Consider the following 25,974-nt stretch of genomic DNA (forward strand, 5'->3'; position numbering starts at 1 on the left):
CGCAGCTCATCAGAGGACAGCTGGGCCCAATCCTCCTTCCAGGGTGGGAAGAAGGGAAGGAGAGGTCAGGGCCCAGAATGTATCACTAAAGGGCCCTCAGCCCATCTCTAAATCCCTACAGCCCCCCAATCCTGGCCTGGAGAGGCAACGTATTTCACGGAAAACTCTATGCTTGGAGTCAGAAAGCTCAATCCAAACAGCACTAGCGATATACTAACTGTGTAGTTTACATGACCTCCTTTCTCATGGGTGAAACAGGCTTGAAAATAACTACCATGCAGGACTGTGGTGAGGGTGCAGTGAGGAAGAGGTCCCTGGAGGGTGTTTTAGCATCGTCAAGTGAATCTGAAGGAGGCTGATTAGGTAACCGTGCACCTGCAGAGCTTTCCGTCCGACCCTGCCCTCTCTGTGTGCTCAGGCTGCCCCAGGCCCTGCACAGACACGCCAGGCCCTCAGCCCCAGCCCATGGACCTGCGGGTGGGCCAGCGGCCCCCGGTGGAGCCCCCGCCGGAGCCCACGCTGCTGGCCCTGCAGCACCCCCAGCGCCTGCACCACCACCTCTTCCTGGCTGGCCTGCAGACCCAGCGCTCGGCGGAGACCATGAGGGTAAAGATAGAGCTCCCCACGCACGCAGCAGCCTCGAGCTCAGACCCAGCACCCCTCCCTCCCTTCAGCCTCCCCAGACCCTCGCCTCCGTCTCCAACTCCTCGCCCCTCCCTGGGCGGCCGGCCCTCCCCACAGCTCTCAATGGACTCGCCGTTGCCCGAGTTGCAGGTGGGGCAGCAGGAGCAAGAGCTGCGGCAGCTTCTCAATAAGGACAAGAGCAAGCGAAGTAAGCATGGAGGCCTCCCCAGCTGGTGTCCACGGCCTCCTTTGTGGGCATGGGAGGGGGGGATGCCAGCCTGGGTCGCCCTCTGCTTGCTGGGCACTGCCGGTGAATGTAGGTGGGGGTGAAGGGGGACCCGTAGGCTTCACAGAAGAGGTGGGGCCTCAGGCTTGGCTCTTGCCGGAGGGGTCCCTGGGATGCCTCGTCCTGGGGGCGTGGTCAGGGCAACGGGCAGAGAATGTTCCAGGGAGGCCACCAGTCCACCCACCCCCAACCCAGATGATTTCTGCCCCTGCAGGTGCTGTAGCCAGCAGTGTGGTCAAGCAGAAGCTGGCAGAGGTGATTCTGAAGAAACAGCAGGCAGCCTTAGAGAGGACGGTCCATCCCAATAGCCCCAGCGTTCCCTACAGGTAACTCCCTCTCCCACCTGCCCCCTCGTGTCCCTGATGCGCCCCTCCTCCCTGGATGTCAACCTGTGAGCACACATACACTCGCCCCCTCTTCCTCCCAGCTGCCCGTCACCTGATCCTCACCCCTCACTTCTAATCATCAGGCCTCTCCCGAACCCCTCTCCCAACTGATACCTGCCCTCTTGTCCTTTAATTATCTCTCCTCCCCCGCCTGTCGCACATTCTCTCTCTCACACACACACACACACACACACACACACACACACACACACACACACACGACGCTAGCTTTCTTTTCTCTTTATATCTTCCTCTAAGCACAAAAATATCCTGATTCCTAGAACAGGATCCACCCATTGTGTCTGGCCCTTACCCAAGCCCCGGGACCCTGGCTCCTATGCCTAGGTCCGAGGGCGGCATCACCAGTGGGCTGCTGGTAGGATGGGTGGCCCAATGCTGCCACCTGGAGATGGCTGCTATTCCTGCCGGCGAGGCACTTCCTGACCCTGGGGGCTGCTGCCTTCCTTAGCAGGTCCCAAAGGGAGGAATGAGATGGCTGCCAGGCCTCTGGGCATGCCTGCCCCTCTGAAGCAGCCTTGGCACTCACTCCACAGAACTCTCGAGCCCTTGGAGACAGAAGGAACTGCCCGTTCCATGCTCAGCAGCTTCCTGCCTCCTGTTCCCAGCCTGCCCAGCGACCCCCCAGAACACTTCCCTCTGCGTAAGACAGGTGCGTGGGACAGGCCGGCAGGGACCCTCCAGGGGAAAGGGGGAAGGACCTTGGATGAGGGTCAGGGAGGGGTCCTGGCTGGGCGGGGGACAGTCTGCACCCGGTGGCTTTCTCTCTGGCACTGCCTTCTCTGGCCTCTCTCAGAGAGGACTGGGAGGGAGGGTGTAGGCCAGAGACCGGGGTGGGAGGGGGGTGTGGGCCTTGTAACGCTGGTGTTCCCACAGTCTCTGAGCCCAACCTGAAGCTGCGCTACAAGCCCAAAAAGTCCCTGGAGCGGAGGAAGAACCCGCTGCTGCGGAAGGAGAGCGCCCCGCCCAGCCTCCGACGGCGGCCGGCAGAGACCCTCGGCGGTGAGGCCCGGCGCGGTGGGCGGGTGGCAGGCCCGGTCCCTTTGGGTCAGGCCCCACCCAGACAAGGGATGCCCGCCTCAGGGCTGCCATGGGTATCTGTCGGGGGGTGTCCTACACACTCGCCTGGGGGCGAGTTGGGGCTGAACCCCCCCGCCCCCTTGCTCTGTTGGCTAAGCTGCCGCCTGACCAGAAGAAGGGGCACGCTAAACAAATAAGTGTCCAAAGACACTGGAGACTGGTGGCGGCCTCCCTTCTGCCCGCCCTGCTGGGAAGAAAGCAGGAAGCAGAGCCCGCCCACTGGGGAAGGGGTTTGTTCCCGGCCCCGCCTCCTGGCCCCTGACTGCACGTCCCCCTCTCCCCAACCCTCAGACTCCTCCCCCAGTAGTAGCAGCACACCGGCGTCAGGGTGCAGCTCCCCCAATGACAGCGAGCACGGCCCCAACCCGGTCCTGGGCTCCGAGGTAAGGCCTTGGCAGGCTGGGCTCTCCAGGGCAGTTCTGAGGCTCCTCTCAGCAGGCGGCCCGACCAGGCTGGGGCCGCAGGGTCTGGGCAGCCCCCACCGGAGCCTCCTGGGGGTTCTGGGGAAGGCGTGCCCAGGGGTGGAGGTCTGGGACCGGTGACCCCTGCCCTGCTCCCATGGCAGGCGCTCTTGGGCCAGCGGCTGCGGCTGCAGGAGACCTCTCTGGCCCCGTTCGCCTTGCTGCCCACAATCACGCTGGGGCTGCCCGCCCCTGCCAGGGTGAGTGGCTGAGGCGCCCTCCCCCACCCTAAGCGCCCGAGATCTCTCTCTCCTTTCTCCTACACCCCACCTGATGGCCTTCACCGTCTCCCTGCTGGGATCTTCTCCCCTGTGATGCTCCCCACCTCTCCTCCAGGCTGATGGTGACCGCAGGACCCATCCGACTCTGGGTCCTCGGGGACCAGTCCTGGCGAGCCCCCATGCTCCCCTCTTCCTGCCCCATGGCCTGGAGCCCGAGGCTGGAGGCCCCCTGCCCTCTCGCCTGCAGCCCATTCTCCTCCTGGATCCTTCGGTCTCTCACGCCCCCCTGCTGACTGGTGAGTCCCAGCTTCTACAGGAGAGGGGCTGGATCCCTGCACCCTGCTGAGGGCCGAACGTGGGCAGGCTCCCCTCTGCCGAGCCCCTGGCTCGCCCCTCCCCCGCCCCGCCCCACCCTTGCTTCCTTCTGCTCCTCCCTGGGGTTCCCTCCTTATGCCCCCCACCCCGTTCTTTCCAGTGCCCGGGCTTGGGCCCCTGCCCTTCCACTTTGCCCAGTCCTTACTGACCGCCGAGCGGCCCTCCGGGTCAGGCCTCCACCGGCCGCTGAGCCGGACCCGCTCAGAGCCCCTGCCCCCAAGCGCCACTGCCCCCCCACTGCTGGGCCCCCTGCAGCCCCGCCTGGAGCGGCTCAAACCTCATGTCCAGCTCATCAAGGTGAGTGGAACTGGGTAGGGGAGGTGGTGAGGGGTTGCTGGGGGACCCTGGGACCCTGGGGGCTGAAAGAAGGGAGACTTAGGAGGGGCGGAGATCTGGAGGGTCGGAGGGAGGACATGTGGCTCCTGGGGGCCCAGCATGTCTCTCAGCTAGCATCTCCCTTCCCCAGAGGCCAGCCAAGCCTAGTGAGAAGCCCCGACTGCAGCAGATACCCTCGGCTGAGGACCTCGAGACAGACGGCGGGGGAGTGGGGCCACTGGGGGATGACGGCCTGGAACACAGGGAGTCCAGCCATGGGCAGCATGAGGCCCGAGGCCCGATTCCTCTCCAGCAGCACCAGCAGGTATGGTAGTGCCCGGGTGCCCCTCGGAAGGGAAGGCGTAGTCAGGAGACTCTGGGGCCTGGTAAAGATGGAAGGGAGGGAGATAGGATATCAGCGCAGGGGACAGCTCTGGGACCCACAGTTCCTCTGCCAAATCCACAGCAAGTTACAGACAGACAGACAGACACACGCACACATACACGTGCCGCACCTTCCAGCAGCCTTCCCATCTCAGGGTGAAGCCGTGTCCCTCGTCCAGCAGCGAGACTGGCCTTTCACAGAGCCCCACACATTCCTGCCCTAGGACTTCTCCCCTGTGACCGCTTGTACTGTTTCCAGGAAGGTGCTGGGGCAGGAGGTGGGGCAGAGACGGGCTCAGCCCTTCAACTGTGCAAGTCAAGCCATGGGGTATTGGTTTGCTGGAGCTGTTGTAACAAGTGCTGCAAACTGGGTGGCTTAAACAACAGAGCTTGTGTTCCCACAGTTCTGGAGGCTAGAGGTCTGAAATCAAGGTGTTGGCAGGGTTGTTCCCTCTGAGGGCTGTGAGGGAAGGAGCCGTCCCAGGCCTCTCTCCTTGGCTTGTAGACGGCCACCTTCTCCCTGGGTCTGCACATCGTCTTCCTTCTTGTCCACGTCTGTGTCCCAATTTCCCCTTTTCATAAGGACCAGAGTCATGTTGGAGCTGACCCTAATGATCTCATTTTTAACTTGAGTACCTCTGTAAAGACCCTATCTCCAAATCAGGTCACATTCTGAGGGACTGGGGGTTAGGATTTCCATCATAAATATGATGTGGGAGGGGACACAACTCAGCCCGTAACACGTGGTAGCAGGCCACACATGTGCAGGCTCACGCAAGTCCCTGTGTCCTTGGGTGGTTGGCAGTCCTTGGAGACAAGGAGATCCTGGTCAGAGCCAGCCTGAGGCCCCTCACCCAGGTTCTCGCCTTGGAGTCTCGAGGGCCCAGGGAGCTCTGGTGGAATAGGGTGGTCAGTCTGGGGTGCAGACCTTTCGGGGGGTTGGTGGGGGCAGGGAGCTCAGCGACTCAAAGGCCAGAGCCCAGCTGGGAGGCAGGGCCAGGGGCTTCTGCAGAAAAGGGGCCTGCCTGGAGGTTTCCAAGGCCGTGGGCAGAGGTGGATGGAGCAGGCTCCTGAGAACCTGGAGACTGAGACCCCTCTGTCCCTCAGGTGTACCTCTGGGAGCAGCAGCGACTGGCCGGGCGGCTCCCCCGGGGAGCCACTGGGGACTCGGTGCTGCCTCCCCTGGCCCAGGGCGGCCACCGGCCTCTGTCCAGGGCTCAGTCGTCCCCAGCCGCACCTGCCTCACTGCCAACCCCAGAGCCCACCAGCCAGGCCCGTGTCCTGCCCAGCTCAGAGACCCCTGCCCGGACCCTGCCCTTCACCACAGGTAAGGCCCGGATTGGAGGGCAGGAGGAAGTGGCTGGGGGCACACGGGGGCTCGGGGCAGAGGACCGTGTCTGTGTCATGGTTCACTCAGGACATTCTTCGAGGCCACAGAGCACTTACTTAGTCTTATGAGGTCCCCCCAGTGTCCCGTGGAGCAGCTGGTTGTTCTCATTTTACAATTGAGGAGACCCAGGCTCAGGAAATCGAAGGGGACAGCAAGCTGGCAGTCAGGCCATGCTAAGAATTCAGGTCTCCTGACAACTAGTCCGGGCCTTCAAAAATGATATTTATTATCGTTGCTCTGCTTGTGAAAATAACTCAAGAGCATTTTGGAAATTTTGAAAAATACAGAAAAGCCTAAGAATGGAAGAAAAATCACCAGCCAGTATCCCACCACCCAGAGGCAACCCCTTGTAAATGCTGCCATATTTCAGGCCAGTCCTTGTTTTAGCCACATCTATAAATCCCACATACAGTACATTTTGCGGCTACATTTTGTACCCTGCTTTATTCAGTTTGCACGTTATGAACACTTAAACTTTAACAATGAGATCTTGTAGTATGTCATCACAGTATTTTTGTTTAAAGATTTCCCATTGGTTGAACAGTTAGGTGGTTACTCATTTTTCCTCATTTGAATTTCCTTGTAAATTTCTATAACTCTCCCCTTATCCCTGGGATTGTTTCCCGAGGGTCACTCTCAAGGAGTGGCATCCCCGGGTCAAATACTGTGAGCATTCTGAAGATCCTGATGTCCTGAGATGTTCTGAAAGTGACCCTCCCGCTGGCAGTGTGCAGGGCCCTCCTCTGGGCGTCCCGCTGGTCAGGCTGAAACAGTCACTTCCCCAAAACTGCATCTGTCCTGTCACATGGCCCACTGTGGACTTCCCAGCTCCCAGTTTGGGGGCGCCTATTTGGGTCATGACATCCAGTGCGAGCTCCTGACATCAGGCCTCCTTTTGTTAGGCTCTGAGCTCTTGAGGTCATGGTCATGGTCCCTGGGCCACGTGAGGGGGGTCAGTGAGTCGGGAAGGCAGTGGCTGGGAGGCAGTTTTGCTGGCTGGGGCTGCGTGATGTGTGGGTGAGGTGCCCAAGGCTGCCTGGGTAAGCAGCTGGGGGTGTGCGTACGGGCTCCGAGGGGCAGGATGGGGCATGTGGGGCTGTGCGGGGGTGTGGAGGGCGTGCCCGGCCTGGCTCCGTGGTGGGGCTGGGGACTCCCCGGGGCCCTGGCCCTGACCCCTGCTCCCTGCAGGGCTGGTCTATGACTCAGTAATGCTGAAGCACCAGTGCTCCTGCGGAGACAACAGCAGGCACCCGGAGCACGCAGGCCGCATCCAGAGCATCTGGTCCCGGCTGCTGGAGCGGGGGCTCCGGAGCCAGTGTGAGGTAAGGAGGCAGCACAGGGGCTGGGGGATCGGAGGAGGTGAGGGTCACGGAAGGGAAGGGGCCGGGAGGCCCTGGAGCCAGAGTGAGATGAGGGGCCGCAGGACGGTGGGAGTGGCAGGGAGGGGGCTGAGCAAGGGCTCAGGAGCTCCGTGGGTCCTTCCTCAGTCTCTACGGGGCCGGAAGGCCTCCCTGGAGGAGCTGCAGTCTGTGCACTCGGAGCGGCACGTGCTCCTCTACGGCACCAACCCGCTCAGCCGCCTCAAACTGGATAATGGGAAGCTGGCAGGTAGAGGCGGATGGTGCCTGGGGCCCCCAGACCTCCCCCGGCCCACCCAGCCTGAGCATCCCCTGTGCTCTAGTCCTAGCTCTGCCCAGCCTGTCCCTCCAGCGTCCGGACACCCCCACGCGCCCCTAGTTCCTCTGCTGCCTACCTCCACCCCTCGCTGCCCACCCCGCCCGGCCCTCTTCTCGGAGCTTCCCCGCTTCCGGCCGCAGGCCGAGCAGATTCAGCTCGCACACCTGGGCCTCTCTCCACAGGGCTCCTGGCACAGCGGATGTTCGTGATGCTGCCCTGCGGTGGCGTTGGGGTAAGTGTGCCGAGGTCTCGAGTGCGCGTGGCCACGGGCTCTCAGACCTCCTCCCTTCCGGTCTCCCAGGCCCAGCCCCTGCCTGCTTGTTCTTGTGGTTCTGCCGGGCCCCGTGGGCCAGGGCCGCTCCCGTAGTGCCCCTGTGCCGGCTGGAAGCTCCCTGTGGCGGGCATGTCCTCCTGAGGGCGGAGTCCCATCCCTCCCACTTGCAAGGCATTTGGTGGATGTTGAGGAGGCCCAAAGAGCAGGGCCGAGCGCGGGGCTGGGGCTCGTCTCCCGTCGTGAGCACGCTGGCCTCCTGGCTGCTTTGCGTCCATGGAGTGGGCTGCCCGGCCTGGGGCTGCGGGGATGCCTCTGGTGTCCTTGGCCACCGGGCCTGTCCCTCCCACGCCCTAGCTTTCCCTGCTCCCTCTCACCCTGCCTGGGGACTTCTGCCTCCTGGCAGTGCTCTCCTCCCCTCAGAAGGTCCCTGCGCAAACCAAACCGGGCGTGTGGAGGCAGGGGACGGAGGCCCGGCCCTGGAGGGAAATGGGAGCTGTCGCTGGGGGGCTGCGTGGGAGCCGGTCAGCGCCCTGTTCACAACTTCCCATTTCTTGCCACTTTCTGATTTTTCCAACTGTTGTTGCTTCTGTTTTCTCCTCCCTCCGCTCCCTCTCTGTCTCTGTCTCTCTCTCTTTCTCCAGCCTCTTGCGACTCTCTCTGCCTTCCTCGCCTCTCTCGGTCCGCCTCGCCCTCCCCATCTCCCCATCACGCCCCCCGGCCCCTCCCTAGCCTTGAGGCCCAGGGACTGGGTTTGGGGGGCCTCCCAGCCTGGGCTAGGGGCCCCGAGTGGAAGACAGTGGTGCAGACGGCCCCTCGAGCTCCGACGGTCCCGAGGGCCTGAGCAGAGTCAGCTGGGGCTTAAAACCCCCTCCAGGCCCAAACCCCAAGTCCCGCCCAGGTAACGCCATGCCCCCTCCTCTGACCGGGGGGCAGGCGCGATGCTGCCGGCAGAGTGCTGGCCAGTTGCGGGCTGGTGATATGGACTGAAGCTGGGAAGGAGAAGTCGTGCCGGGACTGGGGGACACGGGAGGCCTTGCTTTTCTGGGCGGCGGGGCAGTGGGGCGGCAGCGCCGTCTGCCCAGCTCCCTGCCCCTGGGGTCCTGGCCGTGGGGTGGGCACCGCCCCCCGGGCCCTGGCTGCCGTGGGAGGCCTTGGATGATGCGGGCCCTGACTCTGGCCCCCGCAGGTGGATACCGACACCATCTGGAACGAGCTGCACTCCTCCAATGCGGCCCGCTGGGCTGCCGGCAGCGTCACTGACCTCGCCTTCAAAGTGGCGTCCCGAGAGCTAAAGGTAGGAGGTTCGAGTGGAGGGTGGGCAAGCCACGGAGGAAGGAGGCAGAGGATGGGGTAGCGGGGAAGGCCAGAACCGACACCCAGCATCACATTCCTCTTGGATATCACCACAGGGTTTCGAAAGGGAAGTTGAGAGCTCTGGGGACCAAGATGAGATCTGAACCCTAGGCTCCTGTTACCTGGTGGGGACGCAAGCCACTGTGCCCCTGGCCCTGTGGTCTCTAAGAGGGACAGGGTCATGATCATCCAGGATCGGTTAACACAGACCCGCTGTGTGACCGTGGGCGAGTTGCAGGGCCTCTCAGGAGCCCCGTGCATTGGCAGAGCGCCTGTTTGTGATGCTGAGGTTTTACAGACCGGGTTGGCGCTCGTTTGCTCATTTGCTCTGGGCTGGGCACCTTACGGGGGCTTGTGTCGAGCCGCCCTCCCCTGCTATTTAGGAGCTTATAGTCCAAGTCCTGGCTCCACCATCTGCAACCAGGCAACTTTGCACACGTCGTTAAACCCGCCTAAGCTCCAGGTTTCTACTGTCTGTAAACCAGATATAATAACAATGTTTATCTTATGGAGATTAGATAACATTTACCTCAGAGAGTTGTGAGGATGAAATCCAGCATTTACCCAGCGCTTAGCACAGTGCCGGGCACATAGATTTTGCCCAACAAATAATAGCTGTTGTAATTACAAAGTGATAACAGCCAGGAGCCACCGGGGTGGGAGGTTCTGTGTTCACGGCCTGGGGGTCAGCACAGGGCCCTTGATACCCAGCCTGGTCATGGTCAGTCACACTGGCAGCTGTTGCCCTGTGGTCCCTTCTTGGGGGAGGAGCCTGGGGATGGGGTGGGTGGGGGCAGGTTCATGGAGGTATGGGTCAGAGGTCTGGCTGTTTGGTTGACAAGCATTCTTTCTGTTTCCAGAACGGTTTTGCTGTTGTTCGGCCCCCAGGACACCACGCAGACCATTCCACAGCCATGTAAGGCCTGGGGGAGGCCTGGGTGGGCTGAGGTAGGGGGCAGGCCCTCAAGGCACTCCTGTTGGGATGTTCCCCCTCCTTCCTCTGGGCCTTCTGGGGCTGGGCCGGTCCAGAGGCAGGTGGAGGGGGTGCGGCACGGGGAGGGAATGGGCTGGCACGACCTCTCTTTTCCTTCCAGGGGCTTCTGCTTCTTTAACTCAGTGGCCATCGCCTGCCGGCAGCTGCAACAACAGGGCAAGGCCAGCAAGATCCTCATCGTGGACTGGGTAGGTCCCGGGTCCTGGCCCCTTCAGGTCCGAGAGCCCTGTGGAAAGAGCCCTGAGCCTGGCGTTAGGAGACATGGCTTCACGTCCTGCCTAGTTCCGCATTAGCCTCCCCGAGCCTCGGTTCCCCCACTGTGTAAAACGGGGAAAATGCGGTGAGGATAATGCCCCCATCACGGGGCTGTTGGGAGGCCCAGAGGAGATGGTATATGGAAAGGCCTCAGCTCCCACGGGGGAGGAGCCATTTGAATGCCGTCTTTTGGCCTCTGTTGGCTTCTTTCTGCAGATCTGATCATTTCTGCCTTTCTCCTGCAGGTAGTGACAGTACCAGTAAAAACCCATAACATCAACATACCACTAATCGCATCCAGACACTGATGGTTTCACGCCTCATATTTTTAATCCTGACTCTGACCTGGTTTACAGATGAGGAAAGTGAGCACAGAGAGGTTAGGTAACTTGCACATAGCTCTACACCTCGTCAGTCCTGAGACTGTGATTTGAACCGAGGCCTATTAGCTCTGGAGCACGGCCTCGTGCTCTACTTTGCATTGACATCTAACTAACTACTTTGCATTGACATCTGCTTATGGGACATTCCTACACAGAACGGAGGAGAGTGGAGGAACTTTCCACACTTGTGCCCACGCGTGGTCCTGTGAGTTACCATGGCTCTCCCTGGAGGGTTGGCACTGGGCCTCATGGTCCGGCCCCTCTGCAGCAGAGCATGGTTTCCATCACTTGCATCACTCCATGACCTTGGGCAAGACAATAGCGAGAGTTCCTGACATGTGTGACCCTGGACTCTTCCCTCTCCTGGCACTAATCCTCCCCTGACACGTACTCTCTCCTCCCCTTCAGGGTTTCGTGTTATTGCTACCCCCACCTAGCGTGTCACGTACACATCTACACATACAAGGGGAGACTGAGGCTCAGAGAGCGCCCGTGGGTCACGCAGCAGTTTAGCTCTAGGAGCCCCCGTGTTCTCACCCCCAGTCTAGGCTCCTGACCCTCAGAATGGTCACCGACCTTGAAACCTTTCCAACCTGCCCCAGTCTCCATGTCTCTGCTTTCAGACCTGCCCTAATCCACTGCCCATCTCCCTGCACAGGACGTTCACCATGGCAACGGCACACAGCAGACCTTCTACCAGGACCCCAGCGTGCTCTACATCTCCCTTCATCGCCATGACGATGGCAACTTCTTCCCAGGCAGTGGGGCTGTGGATGAGGTAACCACACCTTCCAGCCCCACTGACTCTCCCTTGTGGCCCTTACTCTCTGCCTCTGTCACAACTAGCTGTGTGATCTGGGCAGACTGTTTAGCCGCTCTGAGACTCAGTTTCTCCATCTGGAAGTGAAGAGGCTGGATGAGCTGGTCTTGCAGCACTGACATCCTGGGATCCCTCTCTTGGGACTCTGCTCTCCTCACGTCTCTCTTGGCTCCTGTTTTCCAGGTGGGAGCTGGCAGTGGTGAGGGCTTCAATGTCAATGTGGCCTGGGCTGGAGGTCTGGACCCCCCAGTGGGGGATCCTGAGTACCTGGCCGCCTTCAGGTAAGTGTTCTGGGGGCCCAGAGGAGGCCTGGCCCAGCAAGGCCACCCTCTCCTCCCCTTTTCCAGCAGCACCAGGTTGGATCAGGTGCTGATCCGGTGGCTGGTCCGCCTGTCCTCATGCAATTACTAGACATTATAAGCCAGCCCCGGAGTGGGCCTATGGACTGAGACAAACGAAGGGAACGGCACTGTTACACTGGCCTCTAGGGGCCTCCAGTCCCTGTGGGAAGACAGGAAACACAGAATGAAAGGTCAAAGGGTGCTTTATATTATAAAGTTTATAATGTCACACGTTACCAAGAGCCAGTGTTGACCTGAGTGCGGGGAGACGGGCAGGGTGGAGTGAGCAGCTCTGCACAGGAACTGAGAAACTTAATTTGTGGAGGAAGAGGGAGAGCAAGCAGGTGATGTCCATATTGGGGGAGTTGCTTAAGAAAGGCCATTCTAGAAGAGGGACTTTGCTCAGGATCCCTTATATCTTTCACTCTGAGGGTTCCTATACTCCATTTGGAAAAAGAGAACCCTGGAAGTAGGTCTCCATATACTTTTCTGGAGTGTTCTCGATGAGAGCTAATTCTGTAGGAGCCCTGGGCTGGGGTTCCTGGCATCTGTGTGCCCAGAGCCCGGGGCCTCGAAGGACACCAAAATAGACCCCAGAGTTGGGTGAGGGATGGAGGGAGGCAGCTGTGAGGGGCCAGCAGGGGCAGAGGATGAGAATGGATCTGGTGGCCCAGGACCTCAGAGGGAGTCTGTCGCCCTGGTCAGCTCTCAGGTGGCGAGTGGTGAGGTGTGGCCAACTCAGTCCTAAGTGGGTGGCAGCTAAGCGCTGAGTGTTTCCAGTGTTTCCCTGAGGCTTGGTGACCGGCCCCTTCCTGAGGCCCTGCCCACCACCCCCCACCCCCAAACACACACACACACACACACACACACACACACACACACCCACTCCTCTTTCATCCCCTCAGGTGCCCCATCCTTGGCTCCTTCCTGCCTCTTGCCAGTTAAGTGCCCTGGGTGGCTGAGTCCTTAGGCTGTACCAGGGACATGGGTGGCCAGCCAAGGTCAAGGAAGTCCGAGGCATCTGCTCATCCTGCTGGGAGAGTGGGTGCCCCCAGCAGAGTTGTGGGAGAGGGCTGGCGGGGCCCTCGGCCTCTGCCCTTGGCAGCCCTGCACAGCGTGGCGAGCCCCCTTCCGCTCACACAGGATAGTCGTGATGCCCATCGCCCGGGAGTTCTCTCCGGACCTGGTCCTGGTGTCGGCTGGGTTTGATGCTGCCGAGGGCCACCCACCCCCCCTGGGTGGCTACCATGTTTCCGCCAAATGTAAGGAGGGCCCAACCCAGGGGGCAGGTATAGGGAGTGAAGGCTAGGCCGGGAGGGGCGGCACCGCCCAAGGCTAGCGGGAGGTGGCGGCGGCTGGCCCAGGGCCGTGCGCGCGCGTGAGGAGTGGGGTTTCCAGCACAGCCCAGGGTCCCGGCACGGACCAGGTCAGTTCGCCGTGGGAGGCCTAAGTCACACCCAGGGGGCTTAAGTCCCACAGACTGGAAGCTCAGTCACAGGACTCCTCCCACCCCAACTGTGTCCTTCCCAGGCTGGGCTGGCAGCTTCTCCTGGCGGGGAGTGGGGAGGGGCAGTGTTCTCAGAACAGAGGGAGCCCACTCAGCCCACTGGGCCATGGGGCCTGGAGGACAGAGAGGAATATGGTGTGTCTTTGGGAAAAAGACATGGGCTGGAGTCCCTGCCCTGGGTTCCGGTCCTGGCCCTGCCACTTACCAGCTGCCCTTAACCTCTCTGAGCCTTCAGTGAGGCATGCTAATAGGATTTACAGGGGATTCCATGTGAAAGCACTTGGGAAAGTAGAGATTTATGCATCTGGGTCACTCTTTCTAAGGGAGGAATCAAGCTGAGGGAAATACCAGAGGTAGAGAGGGCCCACCTCTCCTCCACCACCGCTGCCCCTCCTAACCCTCCTCACGCAACCATCTAGGTTTTGGGTACATGACGCAGCAGTTGATGAGCTTGGCGGGAGGTGCGGTGGTGCTGGCCCTGGAGGGTGGCCATGACCTCACAGCCATCTGTGACGCCTCTGAGGCCTGTGTGGCTGCTCTTCTAGGCAACAAGGTGAGGTGCCTGCCCCTGATCCGTGCGTCGGTGGGGCAGGGCGTCCAGCTCTCCCAGGAGTGCCCCAGGGAGCAGGTAGACAGGGCGCCTCCCTGAGGGCATGCAGATGGGCGGGGTGGGGGTGGCCAGGCCTGGAATGAGGGGAGAGGCGTGGATGCCTCTTCCGCAGGTCAGGCGTAGGGCCAGCGTCCCCCTGCCCTAGGTAGAGCCGGGAGCACACGCCTATTTGCGCTTGGAAGGCGGGGGCCCGGGGGTGGGAGAGAGCTGGGCCTGGGGGGGTCCCCGAGAGATGGGTGACTGATGTACTCTTTTCTTCTGTAGGTGGATCCCCTCTCAGAAGAAGGCTGGAAACAGAAACCCAACCTCAATGCCATCCGCTCTCTGGAAGCTGTGATCCGGGTGCACAGTAAGTGTGGAGAGAGGACACCGCTGACCCCAGACTTGGGAGAAACTTGGGGCTCTGTGGACATTATTTCTCGCCACAGTAGGCAGGACGGTCGTGTCCATGGTCTAGATGGGGCGGTGGGAGCCCAGGGCGGTTAAGTGGCTTGCCGACAGCCAGACAGAGTGGCCGCGGTGTTGGTCACCTCTCCCGGCACTGTGTCCTCCTGGTCTCCCGTGCCTGTGCTGGGCTGAGCGTTGCCAGGGGCTACGTGTGAGGGGGACCCTGGGCTCCAGCAGGCCGGGGCTCAGGGCTCCGTGAGGTCACCATGACACAGACCCCATCTAAGGGAAGGGAGGCCCTAATGGGGCACTTAGGAACCCCACACCCATGGGAATGGGTTAGCGGTGGCCTTTCAGCCAAAGGGGTGTGGGACTGGCTTGGACCTCTGCGAGGGCCCCTCACTGCCACGCTGAATCCGCACTGCTCGCCCTGTCAGGGCTTCGGGGGCCGAGGCAGGGAGGGTGTTGCATTGAGGGTGGAGGCAGGTGAGAGCTGACCCCACACCGAGGACGCGTCCGCTACTCCTGGGCCCTGGGCCTGGGATGTGCAGCCTCAGGATCAGTCTAGGATGCGTGGTGGGCTGGTGGAGGGCCTTGTGCCCCCCAGCCCTTTCTGACTCGGCTTCTCGCCCAGGTGAATACTGGGGCTGCATGCAGCGCCTGGCCTCCTGTCCAGACTCCTGGGTGCCCAGGGTGCCAGGGGCCGATGCAGAAGAGGTGGAGGCAGTAACTGCACTGGCATCCCTCTCCGTGGGCATCCTGACTGAAGAGCGGTAATGCCAGACCCCTGGCTCACAGCCCCTCCACCCCCTCGGCCCCTCCCAACCTGCGGAGCCCAGGCCCCAGCCCAGCCACCGCGGCCTTCTCGGGCTTCCTGGGAAGCTGGGCTCAGGCCTTTCCTGCAGCCCCTGGCTCTTCAGCAGCACCCCCCCTTTCCCTCCCCCAGGACCTCAGAGCAGCTGGTGGAGGAGGAAGAACCCATGAATCTTTAGGCTACAGGACGGATCTGCCCCCCCGCCGCGCCCCGCCCCGCCCTGCCCTTCGGACCTGGTTCTCTTCCAACCTCTGGCAACAGTACCCGTTCCCGGGGTCTTCAGAGATCCTTCGGGCAGGTAGTCGGGGCCAGAGAACAGCCTCTTGACAGTCACCCCAAGGAGCCTGGGAAGGCCCCTGGGTCTAGCATAGGGACCAAAGAAGACCCTGACAGGAGGCCGGCCGGCTGCGTAGCCAGCCGGGCCCCAGTAGGGCTCTCCCCGAAGCACAGTCTACCCCTCTGGGGTCTGGGCCCCTAGCTGGGCCCCCGATCCTCAGGCCTGCACAGAGGGGGACTGGCACAGCCGGGCCCGCTCACAACCACTATTCCTGGTTCTGTAGACCCCCGACTTTGCACACAGCCCCAGGCTCCACACAGAAATGTGAACTTGGCCTCCGCCAGAGTGGCCCTTCCTAGGCTCTGGGGGAGGGAGGGTGGCTGGGTAGGAGGAGCAAAGGGGTCCCATATCCCTGAGTGCAGGGGAGTCCCTCCTCTCCTGCTTCCTCGGATGACTCTGGAAGCTTCCTCCCCACCACTGGGCAGTGAGACAAGGCTCCCTCTGAGAGCAGTCATCGGCAGGCCTCCCATCTGGTCCCTGCCCCTGCCAGAGGCCACCTGCGTCAACCATCTCAGGGCTCTGGTGGAGCAGACAGGTGCTCCTGGAGTTCTTTGCTTCCTGATCCAATGGTGCCAAACCCTTCATCTCCCCTCAGAAGCACAGCATGACCCCCAGGGACCCCTCAGTAGTCACCACCCCCCTCTGTGAGCCTTCTCTTTCTGGGGTCTCCCCCACCCCAGCTGACTCCTGCCCTACATAGGACTAGCTTGGCTGAGGGGAAAGGGGGTGGGAGAGTGAATGGAAGACATGGGGGAGGGGAGGCTGCCCTGGCAAAGACTTCGAGGCTTCTGGGGTCCAGGCCTGGGGCCAAGAAGGAAAGTGTGCGTGTGTGTGTGTGTGTGTGTGTGTGTGTGTGTGTGTGTGTGTGTGTGTGTGTGTGTGTGTGTGTGTGTGTGTGTGTAAGAGGAGGGTTTGTATGTGTGTGCACATGAGTGTGTCTTCCTGAGTACCACCATACCCTGTGTATGTATGCATGTTTTTGTAAAAAAGAAAAAAAAAATGGAAAAAAAAATCTGAACAATAAATGTTTTATTTGCTTTAAAGGTTCACGTGAAAGGGCCCCCAGGGATTGAGGGGTGGGCAGCGGGCCTACAGCTACACAGCACAGCCTGTGCCTGATTCACTGTGGAAGAGAAGGGACAGGTTGGGCCGGGGGGCAGCCCCCCTCCAGCTCCTTGGCCTTCTGTGGCCGCTGCCTTGCAGGAAGAATTCATTCTGAACACACCCTGGCTGCCCCCGCCTGCCCCACCTCTGGGTAGTGAAGAGGCGGCAGCTCTGGGCTGAGTCCATAGACAGAGGGCCCGTTAGGGCGTGGGGGACATGGATGCCTGCAGACCCGGCTCGCTAAGGCTCCCCTGAAGAGTCCTGAATCAGACCTAGCTGGGTTCAGGTCCCAGCTGGGAGCTCAGGTAAGTCACGTCACCTCCTGGGGCCTCTGTTTATCAGTTAAAGGCTCCCGAAATAGAAACTGTTTGGTTCCTTCCTGCTCGAATGTACCCTGACTTCTTAAGCATCTACCGAGCCTAGAAGAGAGAATGGGTGAGACAGCAGGCCTGGGCGAGCTCATCCCGTGGCGCCTGTCTTTATGGTTCCGAGGCGGCCAGCCTTCTTCAGCCACAGCAGAAGGAGTGGCCTCATCACCTCCGAGCTGGCCCCAAGCCCTCACAGCCTGGAGAATAGGAAGGGAAGCGCGTTCATCCCCTTCCCGTCTGTCCTGGCCTCCTGGGGCGATAGGCACTCAGTCCCACGGACGTTGCTGAGACTGTGCCGGGGTCATCCTCGCCCTGGCTGGGGGGTTTGCTGAGGGGGCTGGAGGAGGAGAGCTGGACTGTGGGTTCCCCCATGCCAAGTGGGACCAGAGGGAGAGGGTCCCCTCTGAGCTAAGGAAATGGCTTAATGAGGTGACTGGAGACCCCCATTCCCACCCAGCGCTCCCACAGTCCGCCCCGTAAGAAAGCACCAGAGGCTAGCTGATACAAATGGCTGCTGTATTTCTGCTAAAGTGACAGTGACACAGATAAGGCAAAGAGCTGGGGGGGCAGGACACATCAGGTGGGAAAGGGGTAGACCGTGCAAAATGACAACCTAAGATAAAAAGATGAATGGAGCCCCTTCCCTTCCGAGTTAGGTGAGCCCTTGGGCCAGTGTATAGGCAGTAAAGCAGATTGTGTCCTTCAGAAGGGAGATTTTAAAAGAGAAAAAAAGCTCTAGGTGAAGGGCAGGGGCAGGAGCGGGGGAGGCATCTCGGGGCCAGGGGCAGTCTGGGTGCCATGAGGGGCAGGCATGAGAAGGCCGAGTGGAAATGTTGGGCTGGAGGTGCCTGGCGCAGGTTTGAGGGTTCCTTCTAGCCCACCCCGTGCTGCCCCCTTCCCCAAAGCCCTTCGGGGGGGCAGGAGCACCTTCCCCAAGACCCTTAGCCTGGCCTCATTTGGGGCGCCCTGCTCTGGGGTGTGTGGTGAAGGGGAGGACGGCTCTAGCATATTTGTGGGAACCACCTCTGCAAGGATCAGGGTGGGTGGGAGCGGGGACAGTGAACTCCCCTCAGGTCCCCAGGCCTTGGGGAAAGAGAAGCAAATGTCACCATCCCTGGGACCAGCGAGTTCAGCTGCCTGACTTGGGGGACAACAAGATGGGGGTGCTGGGGTAAGGGGTTGAGAAGTCTCTACTAGAGATCCCTTACCTGACCTGACCTTCCCAGGGTCCCACCCCACCTGAGGGAGAGTGTCTAGGGCAGCAGGGACCCCTGCCCCCAGGCGCAGGTCAAGGCCCCACTGCCCTACCCCTTGCCTGTTGCCCTGGCCCTACTTAGAAAGATTGCCCACTGAGTGCTAAGAAAATAGATCCACTTGAAAAGGTCTAAAGCTGCCCTCCAGTCAGGCTGATGAGCAACATGGCAGGACCCCTTTCCACGGCACCCAGGGTTCCCCCAAAGGGGACAGGACAGCTCCCAGGGAGACCACCGTCCTCCTGCTGTATATTTTCTGCCTCGGTTCTGGGGTTCCCAGGGGGTGTACAGGCCCGCCCGATGTCTCAGAGGCTGAGTCCAGGTCCTGAGGACCACCAGGGTGCGGAGACCTCATCGCTCAGGTCAGAAATCGCTGAGGATGCTGATGTCGGCAAAGTCAGCCCGGTAGCGGTGGGCATAGAGGCTGAGCAGGAAGGCCCACTTGAAGGAAATGAAGCTCCACACACAGGAGAGGTAGTAGCTGTTGGGGTCTGTGAGGCCTGCAGGGGAGAGGAACCCAACCGTGACTTGAGAGGACCTTGCCCTTGACCCTAAGCCACCATGCCACAAGCCCCGGGCCATCCTTCCCCACAACCTCCAACAGAGGCTGAACTGAGCCAATGGAGAGATGAGGTGTGATAGAGGTTTTAGAGCATTCAGAGTTTGCAGGCAGGAAGCAGTGGGGATGAGGGAAGGTCAGGGATGGCTAATCACAGGGCTGTATCATCCGCTTTGCTTCTGTAACACTGACCCTAGGCCACTGCCTTCCAATCTGCTTCAGCATCAGAGGGGGCAGGAAGAGCCTTTGGCTACTTGCAGACTGCAGCCACCAGGGGGCGCGCCCGTCCCAGAGCTCCGCTGGAGGCTAAAAAGGGCAGCTAACCACACACTCCTGGGTGCTGAATGCAGCACACACTTCCCACGCGTTTCGTTGATCCCTTCCAACCCAGGGGCGGGGGTGGGGGGGCGTCCATTCTCCCCACTTTTACAACGAGAAAACCCGGGCACAGGGAGGTTAAGTGGTCTGTCCAGTCCCTTGGACATAAGTGTTGAACCCAGGACAGGAATCCCGGGTCTCCTGAATGCTCCACCCACCGGCCCTCCCACGCCCTCCCTTTGCGGAGGCCCTTACTCTGGTGTCCGGTGACGGCCAGCACAAGGAAGGTGCAGAAAGTGGCGACGGAGACGGCCGAGAAGAGGACGCCCACGAAGAAGAAGCCGCGCAGCCCCTTGAGCCACGTCCTCCAGTAATCCTGCATGTACATCACGTGCGTCACCAGGACCCACAGCGCTAGCACACCTGCCGGGAGAGACGGCTCAGGCAGCGCCCCTCTCCTCACCTGCCGACCCCCCAGAGCCCTGCAGGTCCCCCAGGCCAGGCTCTTCGCATAATAACAGTAGTGTTGGCCTTTTCACTCTCCCGGTAAAGTGGAGTTTGCTGGAGGCCACATGGCCTGTGACATGAAGAGGACGTGAATGCAGAAGCAGCTAGGAAAATCCGGCTGCCTTTTACTAAGCCACACATTAAAGAGATCTGCAAAAAATATAAAACTATGTCATTCTTCTCCCTAAATTTTTTGTTTTGGAAAACCTGAATATTTCTTACAAAAAAATGTTACTTATGTTAACACAATGTTATTTTTAATATTACTTTAAAATGCTTAAAACTGTTCTTAGTTTTAATTTCTAACACAGTATACATATCGATAGATATAACCCACATAAACAAAATTTCCTTGGGGTCTCACCACTTTTTAAAGAGTGTAAAGGGGTCCTAAAGTCAGAAAGTCTGAGGACTGCTGCAGCCCAGCCTGCTTTCCGGGGACTCCCCACTACCCACGCTGGGGGCCACAGATGTGGGAAGCGTTCCTCCCACCCTGATGCTCTTGCTTCCCCAGCCTTCAGAGGCCACCACCGTAACGTCGCAAGGCCTGTGGCTGAGCTCTTGGCAGTGGGGCTCTTCCCAAATTCCATGTACTGGTTTTATGGGATGGGGACGCCCAGTGGTTAAAACCCCCAGGGCCACCCAGTGCCCAAGTGGCCTTCTTCTTGCTCTTGGCCAGACTCCATTTTATTAATTTCCTATTTAGGCCACACCGCGAGGCATGAGGGGTCTAAGTTCCCTGACCAGGGATCAACCGGTGCTCCCTGAAGTGGAAGCGCAGTCTTAACCACTGGACCGCCAGCGAAGTCCCCTGCCAGACTCCATTTTACTAACTCGTTTGCTGAAAGGGCAGGCCAGATGCCCCCAGCCGGTGTTGGGCCTGCCCTCTGGGCCTGGCTGGGCAGTTCCCCTACGATGCCAGCTGCCGCTCAGCCAATACAATGAATGCCCTCTGTGCCGGGCCGTGCCTGCCGCCGCAGCCCAGAGAGTGGAGCAAATATCAGTTCCATTGGCAAGGAAGGGTCCAGGGCAGGGCCGCAGGGTCCCGACAAGGGAGGAATGAGGGACGAGGCAGAGCCAGCTGCAAGCTGTCCGCCTGTGTGTAGACCGCTGGATCCTAGGAGTCAGGAGGCCCTTCAAAAAGTGAGCCGCACACGCTGCACGCAGAGTAGCACGGGAAGGCTGGGGAAAGTGGTCAGCTCTGGCAAGGGAGAGAAGGAAGAGAAGCTGACAGGGAGATCGGGGTGGGAGAGTGCTTTGACTGAATCTATGATATTTTATTTTTTAGGCTGAATGGTACGAATGAGGGAGTTCACTAAATTGCCTATCCTTTTTTACTTGCCTGCAATATTTCATAATGTTTTTTTAAGTTGGGGGAAAATAAAAAGGCAGGGGGGAATGTCATCACAGATCTCTGCTCTGATTACCAGCTCAGAAGCTGTCAGAATTCAGGCAGCCTGGCAAGGGCCAGAAAACCACGAGACTGCCAGCCAGGAAACCTGGGCCTGGCACTGCTGTGCTGCTCGTGACTCTCAGAGACTCGGTGCTTCCACATCTGAAAGTGGGGGAGCCCAAAGGTGCCGCCAGCCTGGAAACGGTGACCCAGGGTTCCCTGCTAGTGAGGACTCAGCTCTGCCAACACCTGCCGCCTCCCTTCCCACGCTGTTTGACCCACACTCTCCCGGCTCTGCCTTTGCCCACCCTCAGCCTTCCTCAGGGGTTCGGGGCCTGGAACATGGGTCCCTCCAGCCCTGGGATCAGGGTGAGGCAAGACAAGCTTGTCTCCATCCCTGCCTAGGCAGGAAGCAATTTCTGGGTTAGGCCAGAGGTGGACAGAAGAACAACCCCCCGGCTTCAGCTTAACGTTTTCCGTGATCTGGATGGATGGTGTGCTAGCCACCTTTTCCAGAAGTCTTTCCCAATCCTCTCACACGGGTCCTAAGTGGTCACTGGGGAAGCTGTTTGGTTTCTTAAAGGGCCCGAGGAAGGAAGCGTATTGTCACTGAGCACATCCAAGGAACCGTCAGATGGGTACCTTTGCGACCGCTCCACTTGCCCTCTATCTGCTCACTATGCCACGGAGGGGCTGAGATAGATGGCTCTCAGATGCTTTACCACTCAAAGACTCTAGAAGCCAGCTGAGGGGAAAAATAAGGTCAGAGCAACTCCCCTGTGACTCAGCAATTTCTGGGTTAGGAAATGTTCAAATAGGGGCCTGTGTGATGCCCTCTCTTAGTCCACTGGCCACGCTCCAGCGGTGCCCCCAGAACACCCCCCCGCACACACACGTACATCCACGTACCAAAAAGGGCTGAGCGAGAGGAAGAGGAAGATGACCATTTCGGGTGTGCCAGGCCCCAGCTCTCTGCTAATAAGCAGGCGCATCCTGCCCCACCTCTCACTTGCCCTGCACACAGGCCTGGCCTCCAGATAAACACAAGCCACATCTGGAAGCAGGCCCGTCCCCACCGGCCCTGGCTCCCGCCTCTGTCCTTAGAAGAGGGATCTCCCCCAACTCCATCCAGGGGGTCAGTGAAGGAGCACAAGCCCCCCACCCCCACTCCGGTCCCTCCCACACCTCAGCCCTGCTCACTTCCCTGGGACACTCGGGACTCCAGGAAGCCTGGTCTGCATAACTCAGGGCAGAACGGACAGTTTCCCAGGCCCACGCGGATGCATGTCCACGCCAGACCTCACCCCTCACTCCACCCCACCTGCTTCAAGGAGCAGGGCTCTGCTCCGTGGCTCGGGACTCAAGAGCCGACAGGCCCAGGACAAGAAAGGCACACAGACGGTCAGTGAAAGTACCCCCAGCGGCTGCGTTGGAGGTGAGGGGCCAGGAGGAGCCCAGGGGAGCTCACAGGGAAACGCAGCCAGTGAGCCACTGGACCTGGGCCCTACTCTCTTCCTACACCCCTGCCCTCCACCCCTGCTCCTCTCTCGCTCACAGCTCATGGGGAAGAACACAGAGATCATTAGACTCCTGGGCAACTTTTCTATTCTTATTCTCTTTCCTCGGTCTACTAGACCTAGAGCAAGTCTTTTTCCCAAGCGTTCCCATAGCAAAACTATTTCTTCCGCCTCTCCTCCAAGCCAGTTCTTCCCAGGCGCACACCAGGATGGGAGAGACTCGGTCTCTACCCATGAACGTTTTTCCCAGGGCTCCAGGAAATCAACAGCCCCCAGCAGCCCCGTCTGGCACACAGGGGAAGGAGCATGCTGGGACTGCCCTCTGGTGACTCAGCAGTTTCTGGAAAATGCCAAGTCAGAAGCGGGGTACTCACAAATCTGCTGATGCTTCATCCCCAAAAGAGGAAGAGGCTGACTGGCTGCAGACCCTCTCAGCACCCATTCAGGGCGGAGAGGGTGTGTGGCCCTGGCAACCCTCCCCCACCTGCCACACTGCTACCACCACAGTCACAGCCATAGCTGCCACCACCACCGTCACCAGGCAGCTTTGGTTCTGCGATGCCTGTCAGGGAGGTGCCAGGACCCTGCTCCAGCTGGTCGCCGCCCTAGCACCTCTTGCCGTGGGCAGCTCCACAGCTGGCCTGCCTCAGAGGCCAAGGGAAATCTGCAGGGAGGGAGAGAGGGCAGGGCTCAGGTCAGTGGGAAACACTGGGACTCCCTGGAGCTGCCCCCCGACAGGCAGCTGGAAGACGGATGATTCGGGGAGAGGACATACAGCCGTACCATCCCAGACCTGAACGGGGTCTCACGCAACACCCCTGTCAGCGGAATCTCCTTCCACTCCTTACGGATGAGGAAACTGAGGCCCAGGAGGCATCGATGTGCCCATGGTCACACAGCTCGGTGGGGCTCACTCCACCAGGCCAGACTCCAACACACCCAGCTCTGATCCCAGGGGCAGCCCTCCCTCCTCACCCCCAACCAGCCCCCTCATCTCAAGTCTCATCAGGGCAACCCCTGGGCCTCGCCTGAAGAGTCACACCACCTTCCTGAGGGGAAAGCAGCAGGCCGACAGGAAACAGGAAAACACTGCAAGGACAAGAGAACCATGAGGAAGATGGCGGGTGGTGGGGTGCAGCGGGGAAAGGAGCCAGGCGTCTGCAGGTAACTGTGCAAAGGTGGGCAGGCTGGCCCCCCGGGAGGAACCACAGGTGGGGCATCTAGGCAGGCAAGAGAGCAGCCCAGCCGGGCAACCACGTGCCCTTCCTCGGAGAACCCAAGTGCTCTGCTTGGCATTGCTCAGGCCATGGTTACCTACACCCCTCTTATAGGGCAGAAGCCCCACCTCCCATCCCTTCTTGACCCAGGTGTGGCACTCAGTAAGCTTTGGGGCAATGAGCAAATCTAGTTATTTTTAGTTAGTCCGTTTAGGGCTCTTTTGGCAGAGGAGTTTAATTATGGAGTAAGATCATCCTGTGCAAAACTATGAACCTTATACGTATTTCTTCCCAAAGTGCTTTCCCCACACATATAATTTCATGTAGCTGTGTAACCCTAGGTCAGCTATTTATTTACACGAAGCCTCACTTTAAGCCTGACCTGTAAAATGGACCCAATAATAATGCCTACTTCATAGGACTAATGTAAGGATTAAATGAGATGATGGAAGCAGTTTGCTTAACACAGTGCCTGACACATAGAAAGCATTAAAAAGAAAAAAAGTTAGCGAGTAGAAATAATATGCTTCGTCGTCACACCAATTCTACAACACAGAGAGGTTAATAACACGCCCAAAGGGGCACAGCGAGTACAGAGCACTGGTAAGCACCCGACCTCCACCAGCCCACTGACGTTCTCAAAGCCGGTACAAGCCTCCTCTGGCCTCCTTGAGGCACAGAAAGGGCGGTCGGCGGGGCTTAGCCGACCTTGGCCCAGGAGCCACAGCAGAAGAGTGGCAAAGAGACACCAACGTGGTGGGAAAAAAAGTCCAGTTTCCATCAGATCCCTAGCGCGGTCCTGCGGGGCTCCGCTGAGGACTCCGCTGGCGACTCCGCTGGCGGTGGACTCCACCCTGGAAGGAGGCACATGGGCTTCCCCGGGAACCCCCAGCCCTCCTTTCCACTTACTTCTTCTCTGCCCTCACCCAGTCCCCAGGGAAGGGGCGCGGATCCCCCAGCACAAGTGTGTGTGTGTGTGTGAAGACCTCCGGGTCTTCACACCTGGCCGCGCGAAGGAGGTGGTGAGAGAAGCGGGAGTGCAGGGAGGACGCTGTCACTGGGCCCAGGGTGGAGGGCGGACGGGCAAACCCGGGGGCGGCGGGGCTGGTGCAAATGGCACATGCGGAACGTCGGCGCCTCGGGCGGGCATTGAGTCCTTGAGGCCCCCCGAGGATGCCCAGGAGCCCGGGCCCGCGCGGGGCCTGCTCTGCCCACGGCCAGTTTTGGGTAAACACCCCACCCGCTCCCCCGGGAAGCGCCGCCCGCGAGGAGCCGGCGGAGCAGCCGCCGGCTCCTCCCCGCAGCCGCGCGCCCGCGTCCGCGCGGCCGGAGCCGGGACCCAGCGACCCCCGCGCGCCCCGGGGTACCTGCGAGCCCCCCCATGGCCGCGGTCCCCGGCTGTCTGTAGACCACCGTCCAGACGAGGAAGATGGAGAAGCCGGCCACGGAACTGAGGCCGGAGTAGGCGGCGCGGAGGCCGAGCTGCAGGCGGGACGGGGCCATGGGGCTGCGGGCGCCGAGCGCGGAAGGCGAGCGTGGCCGACAGTCACAGGTGCAGGGCCCGGAGCGGGAGCCGGGAGCCGGGAGCCGGGAGCCGGGAGCCGGGAGCCGGGAGCCGGGGGTGGCTGATGTGGGTGCGCCGCTGATGATGCCTGAGCCGGGGGCCGAGCCGTAGCCGCCGGCCGCCCGCGCTCCGCCCCCGGCCCGCCCCCTGCGCTGCCGGCACAGCGCCCTCCCCGGCCGGAGGCCGCCCGCGCCCGGAACCATAGTGGAGGGCGCGTCCTGGGCTTGGCCTTGAGTCGTCGGGCCCCTGATCATTTGGGGATGCCGCCTAAAAAGGCAGGTTCCGGGGTTCGTCCTCTGAGCTACAGGATATTTGTTCCCGGCGGGGCCCGGAAATGTACGGGTGTACAAGCCAGCTGCCGTGATTACTTTTAAAATTTATCACGTTGTCGTTTAAAATTAAAGATGTAAATAAATTTCTCGTTAAAAATCAAGATATAAGGGCTTCCCTGGTGGCGCAGTGGTTGAGAATCTGCCTGCCAATGCAGAGGACACGGGTTCGAGCCCTGGTCTGGGAAGGTCCCACATGCCGTGGAGCAACTGGGCCCGTGAGCCACAACTACTGAGCCTAAGCGTCTGGACCCTGTGCTCCGCAACAAGAGAGGCCGCGACAGTGAGAGGCCCGCGCACCGCGATGAAGAGTGGCCCCCGCTCGCCGCAAGTAGAGAAAGGCCTCGCACAGAAACGAAGACCCAACACAGCCAAAAATAAATAAATAAAATTTTTTTAAAAAAAGAAAATAAACTTGTTAAAAAAAAAACAAGATATAGGGGCTTCCCTGGTGGCGCAGTGGTTGCGCGTCCGCCTGCCGATGCAGGGGAACCGGGTTCGCGCCCCGGTCTGGGAGGATCCCACATGCCGCGGAGCGGCTGGGCCCGTGAGC

The 25,974-nt window shown here is 60.2% G+C and overlaps 2 protein-coding genes across 11 annotated transcripts in view; one reads left to right on the top strand and one right to left on the bottom strand.

The window, feature by feature from the left end:
• Positions 1-16,128, top strand: part of HDAC7 (histone deacetylase 7) — a 34,823-nt gene extending 18,695 nt beyond the window's left edge. For 5 of the 10 annotated variants that reach the window (XM_024122810.3, XM_055082780.1, XM_055082781.1 and 2 more), the window contains 23 exons: positions 419-832; positions 1,125-1,236; positions 1,851-1,966; positions 2,191-2,316; positions 2,686-2,777; positions 2,960-3,055; positions 3,192-3,372; positions 3,552-3,748; positions 3,918-4,091; positions 5,258-5,477; positions 6,729-6,862; positions 7,028-7,148; positions 7,400-7,449; positions 8,678-8,785; positions 9,705-9,760; positions 9,939-10,026; positions 11,135-11,254; positions 11,480-11,577; positions 12,781-12,899; positions 13,564-13,697; positions 14,019-14,103; positions 14,776-14,914; positions 15,088-16,128. In XM_024122810.3, coding sequence (XP_023978578.1) covers positions 419-832; positions 1,125-1,236; positions 1,851-1,966; positions 2,191-2,316; positions 2,686-2,777; positions 2,960-3,055; positions 3,192-3,372; positions 3,552-3,748; positions 3,918-4,091; positions 5,258-5,477; positions 6,729-6,862; positions 7,028-7,148; positions 7,400-7,449; positions 8,678-8,785; positions 9,705-9,760; positions 9,939-10,026; positions 11,135-11,254; positions 11,480-11,577; positions 12,781-12,899; positions 13,564-13,697; positions 14,019-14,103; positions 14,776-14,914; positions 15,088-15,133 — 3,026 coding nt within the window. In that variant the 3' untranslated portion in view covers positions 15,134-16,128. Of the gene's footprint in view, positions 1-418; positions 833-1,124; positions 1,237-1,850; positions 1,967-2,190; positions 2,317-2,685; positions 2,778-2,959; positions 3,056-3,191; positions 3,373-3,551; positions 3,749-3,917; positions 4,092-5,257; positions 5,478-6,728; positions 6,863-7,027; positions 7,149-7,399; positions 7,450-8,132; positions 8,390-8,677; positions 8,786-9,704; positions 9,761-9,938; positions 10,027-11,134; positions 11,255-11,479; positions 11,578-12,780; positions 12,900-13,563; positions 13,698-14,018; positions 14,104-14,775; positions 14,915-15,087 lie in introns of those variants that run through there. The other 5 variants (XM_024122811.3, XM_024122812.3, XM_024122813.3 and 2 more) reach the window with 5 other exon arrangements.
• Positions 16,129-17,255: 1,127 nt separating this feature from the next.
• Positions 17,256-25,142, bottom strand: SLC48A1 (solute carrier family 48 member 1). The gene is made up of 3 exons (XM_024122809.3): positions 24,896-25,142; positions 19,150-19,317; positions 17,256-18,517 (listed from the first exon to the last, which is right to left on the bottom strand). The coding sequence occupies exons 1-3, from the start codon at positions 25,029-25,031 to the stop codon at positions 18,381-18,383; spliced, it is 441 nt and encodes a 146-aa protein (XP_023978577.1). The 5' UTR covers positions 25,032-25,142; the 3' UTR covers positions 17,256-18,380.
• Positions 25,143-25,974: the final 832 nt, after the last annotated feature.

The sequence above is a fragment of the Physeter macrocephalus genome, unplaced genomic scaffold, assembly GCF_002837175.3.
Source record: "Physeter macrocephalus isolate SW-GA unplaced genomic scaffold, ASM283717v5 random_342, whole genome shotgun sequence".
Classification (NCBI taxonomy): domain Eukaryota; kingdom Metazoa; phylum Chordata; class Mammalia; order Artiodactyla; family Physeteridae; genus Physeter; species Physeter macrocephalus.

Coding starts and splice junctions, on each gene's coding strand:
- SLC48A1 (XM_024122809.3), bottom strand. CDS start 25,031: ATGGCCCCGTCCCGCCTGCAGCTCGGCCTCCGCGCCGCCTACTCCGGC. Junction 19,318..24,895: donor GGCCATGGGGGGGCTCGCAG/GTACCCCGGGGC, acceptor CTCTCCCGGCAG/GTGTGCTAGCGCTGTGGGTC. Junction 18,518..19,149: donor GGCCGTCACCGGACACCAGA/GTAAGGGCCTCC, acceptor TCTCCCCTGCAG/GCCTCACAGACCCCAACAGC.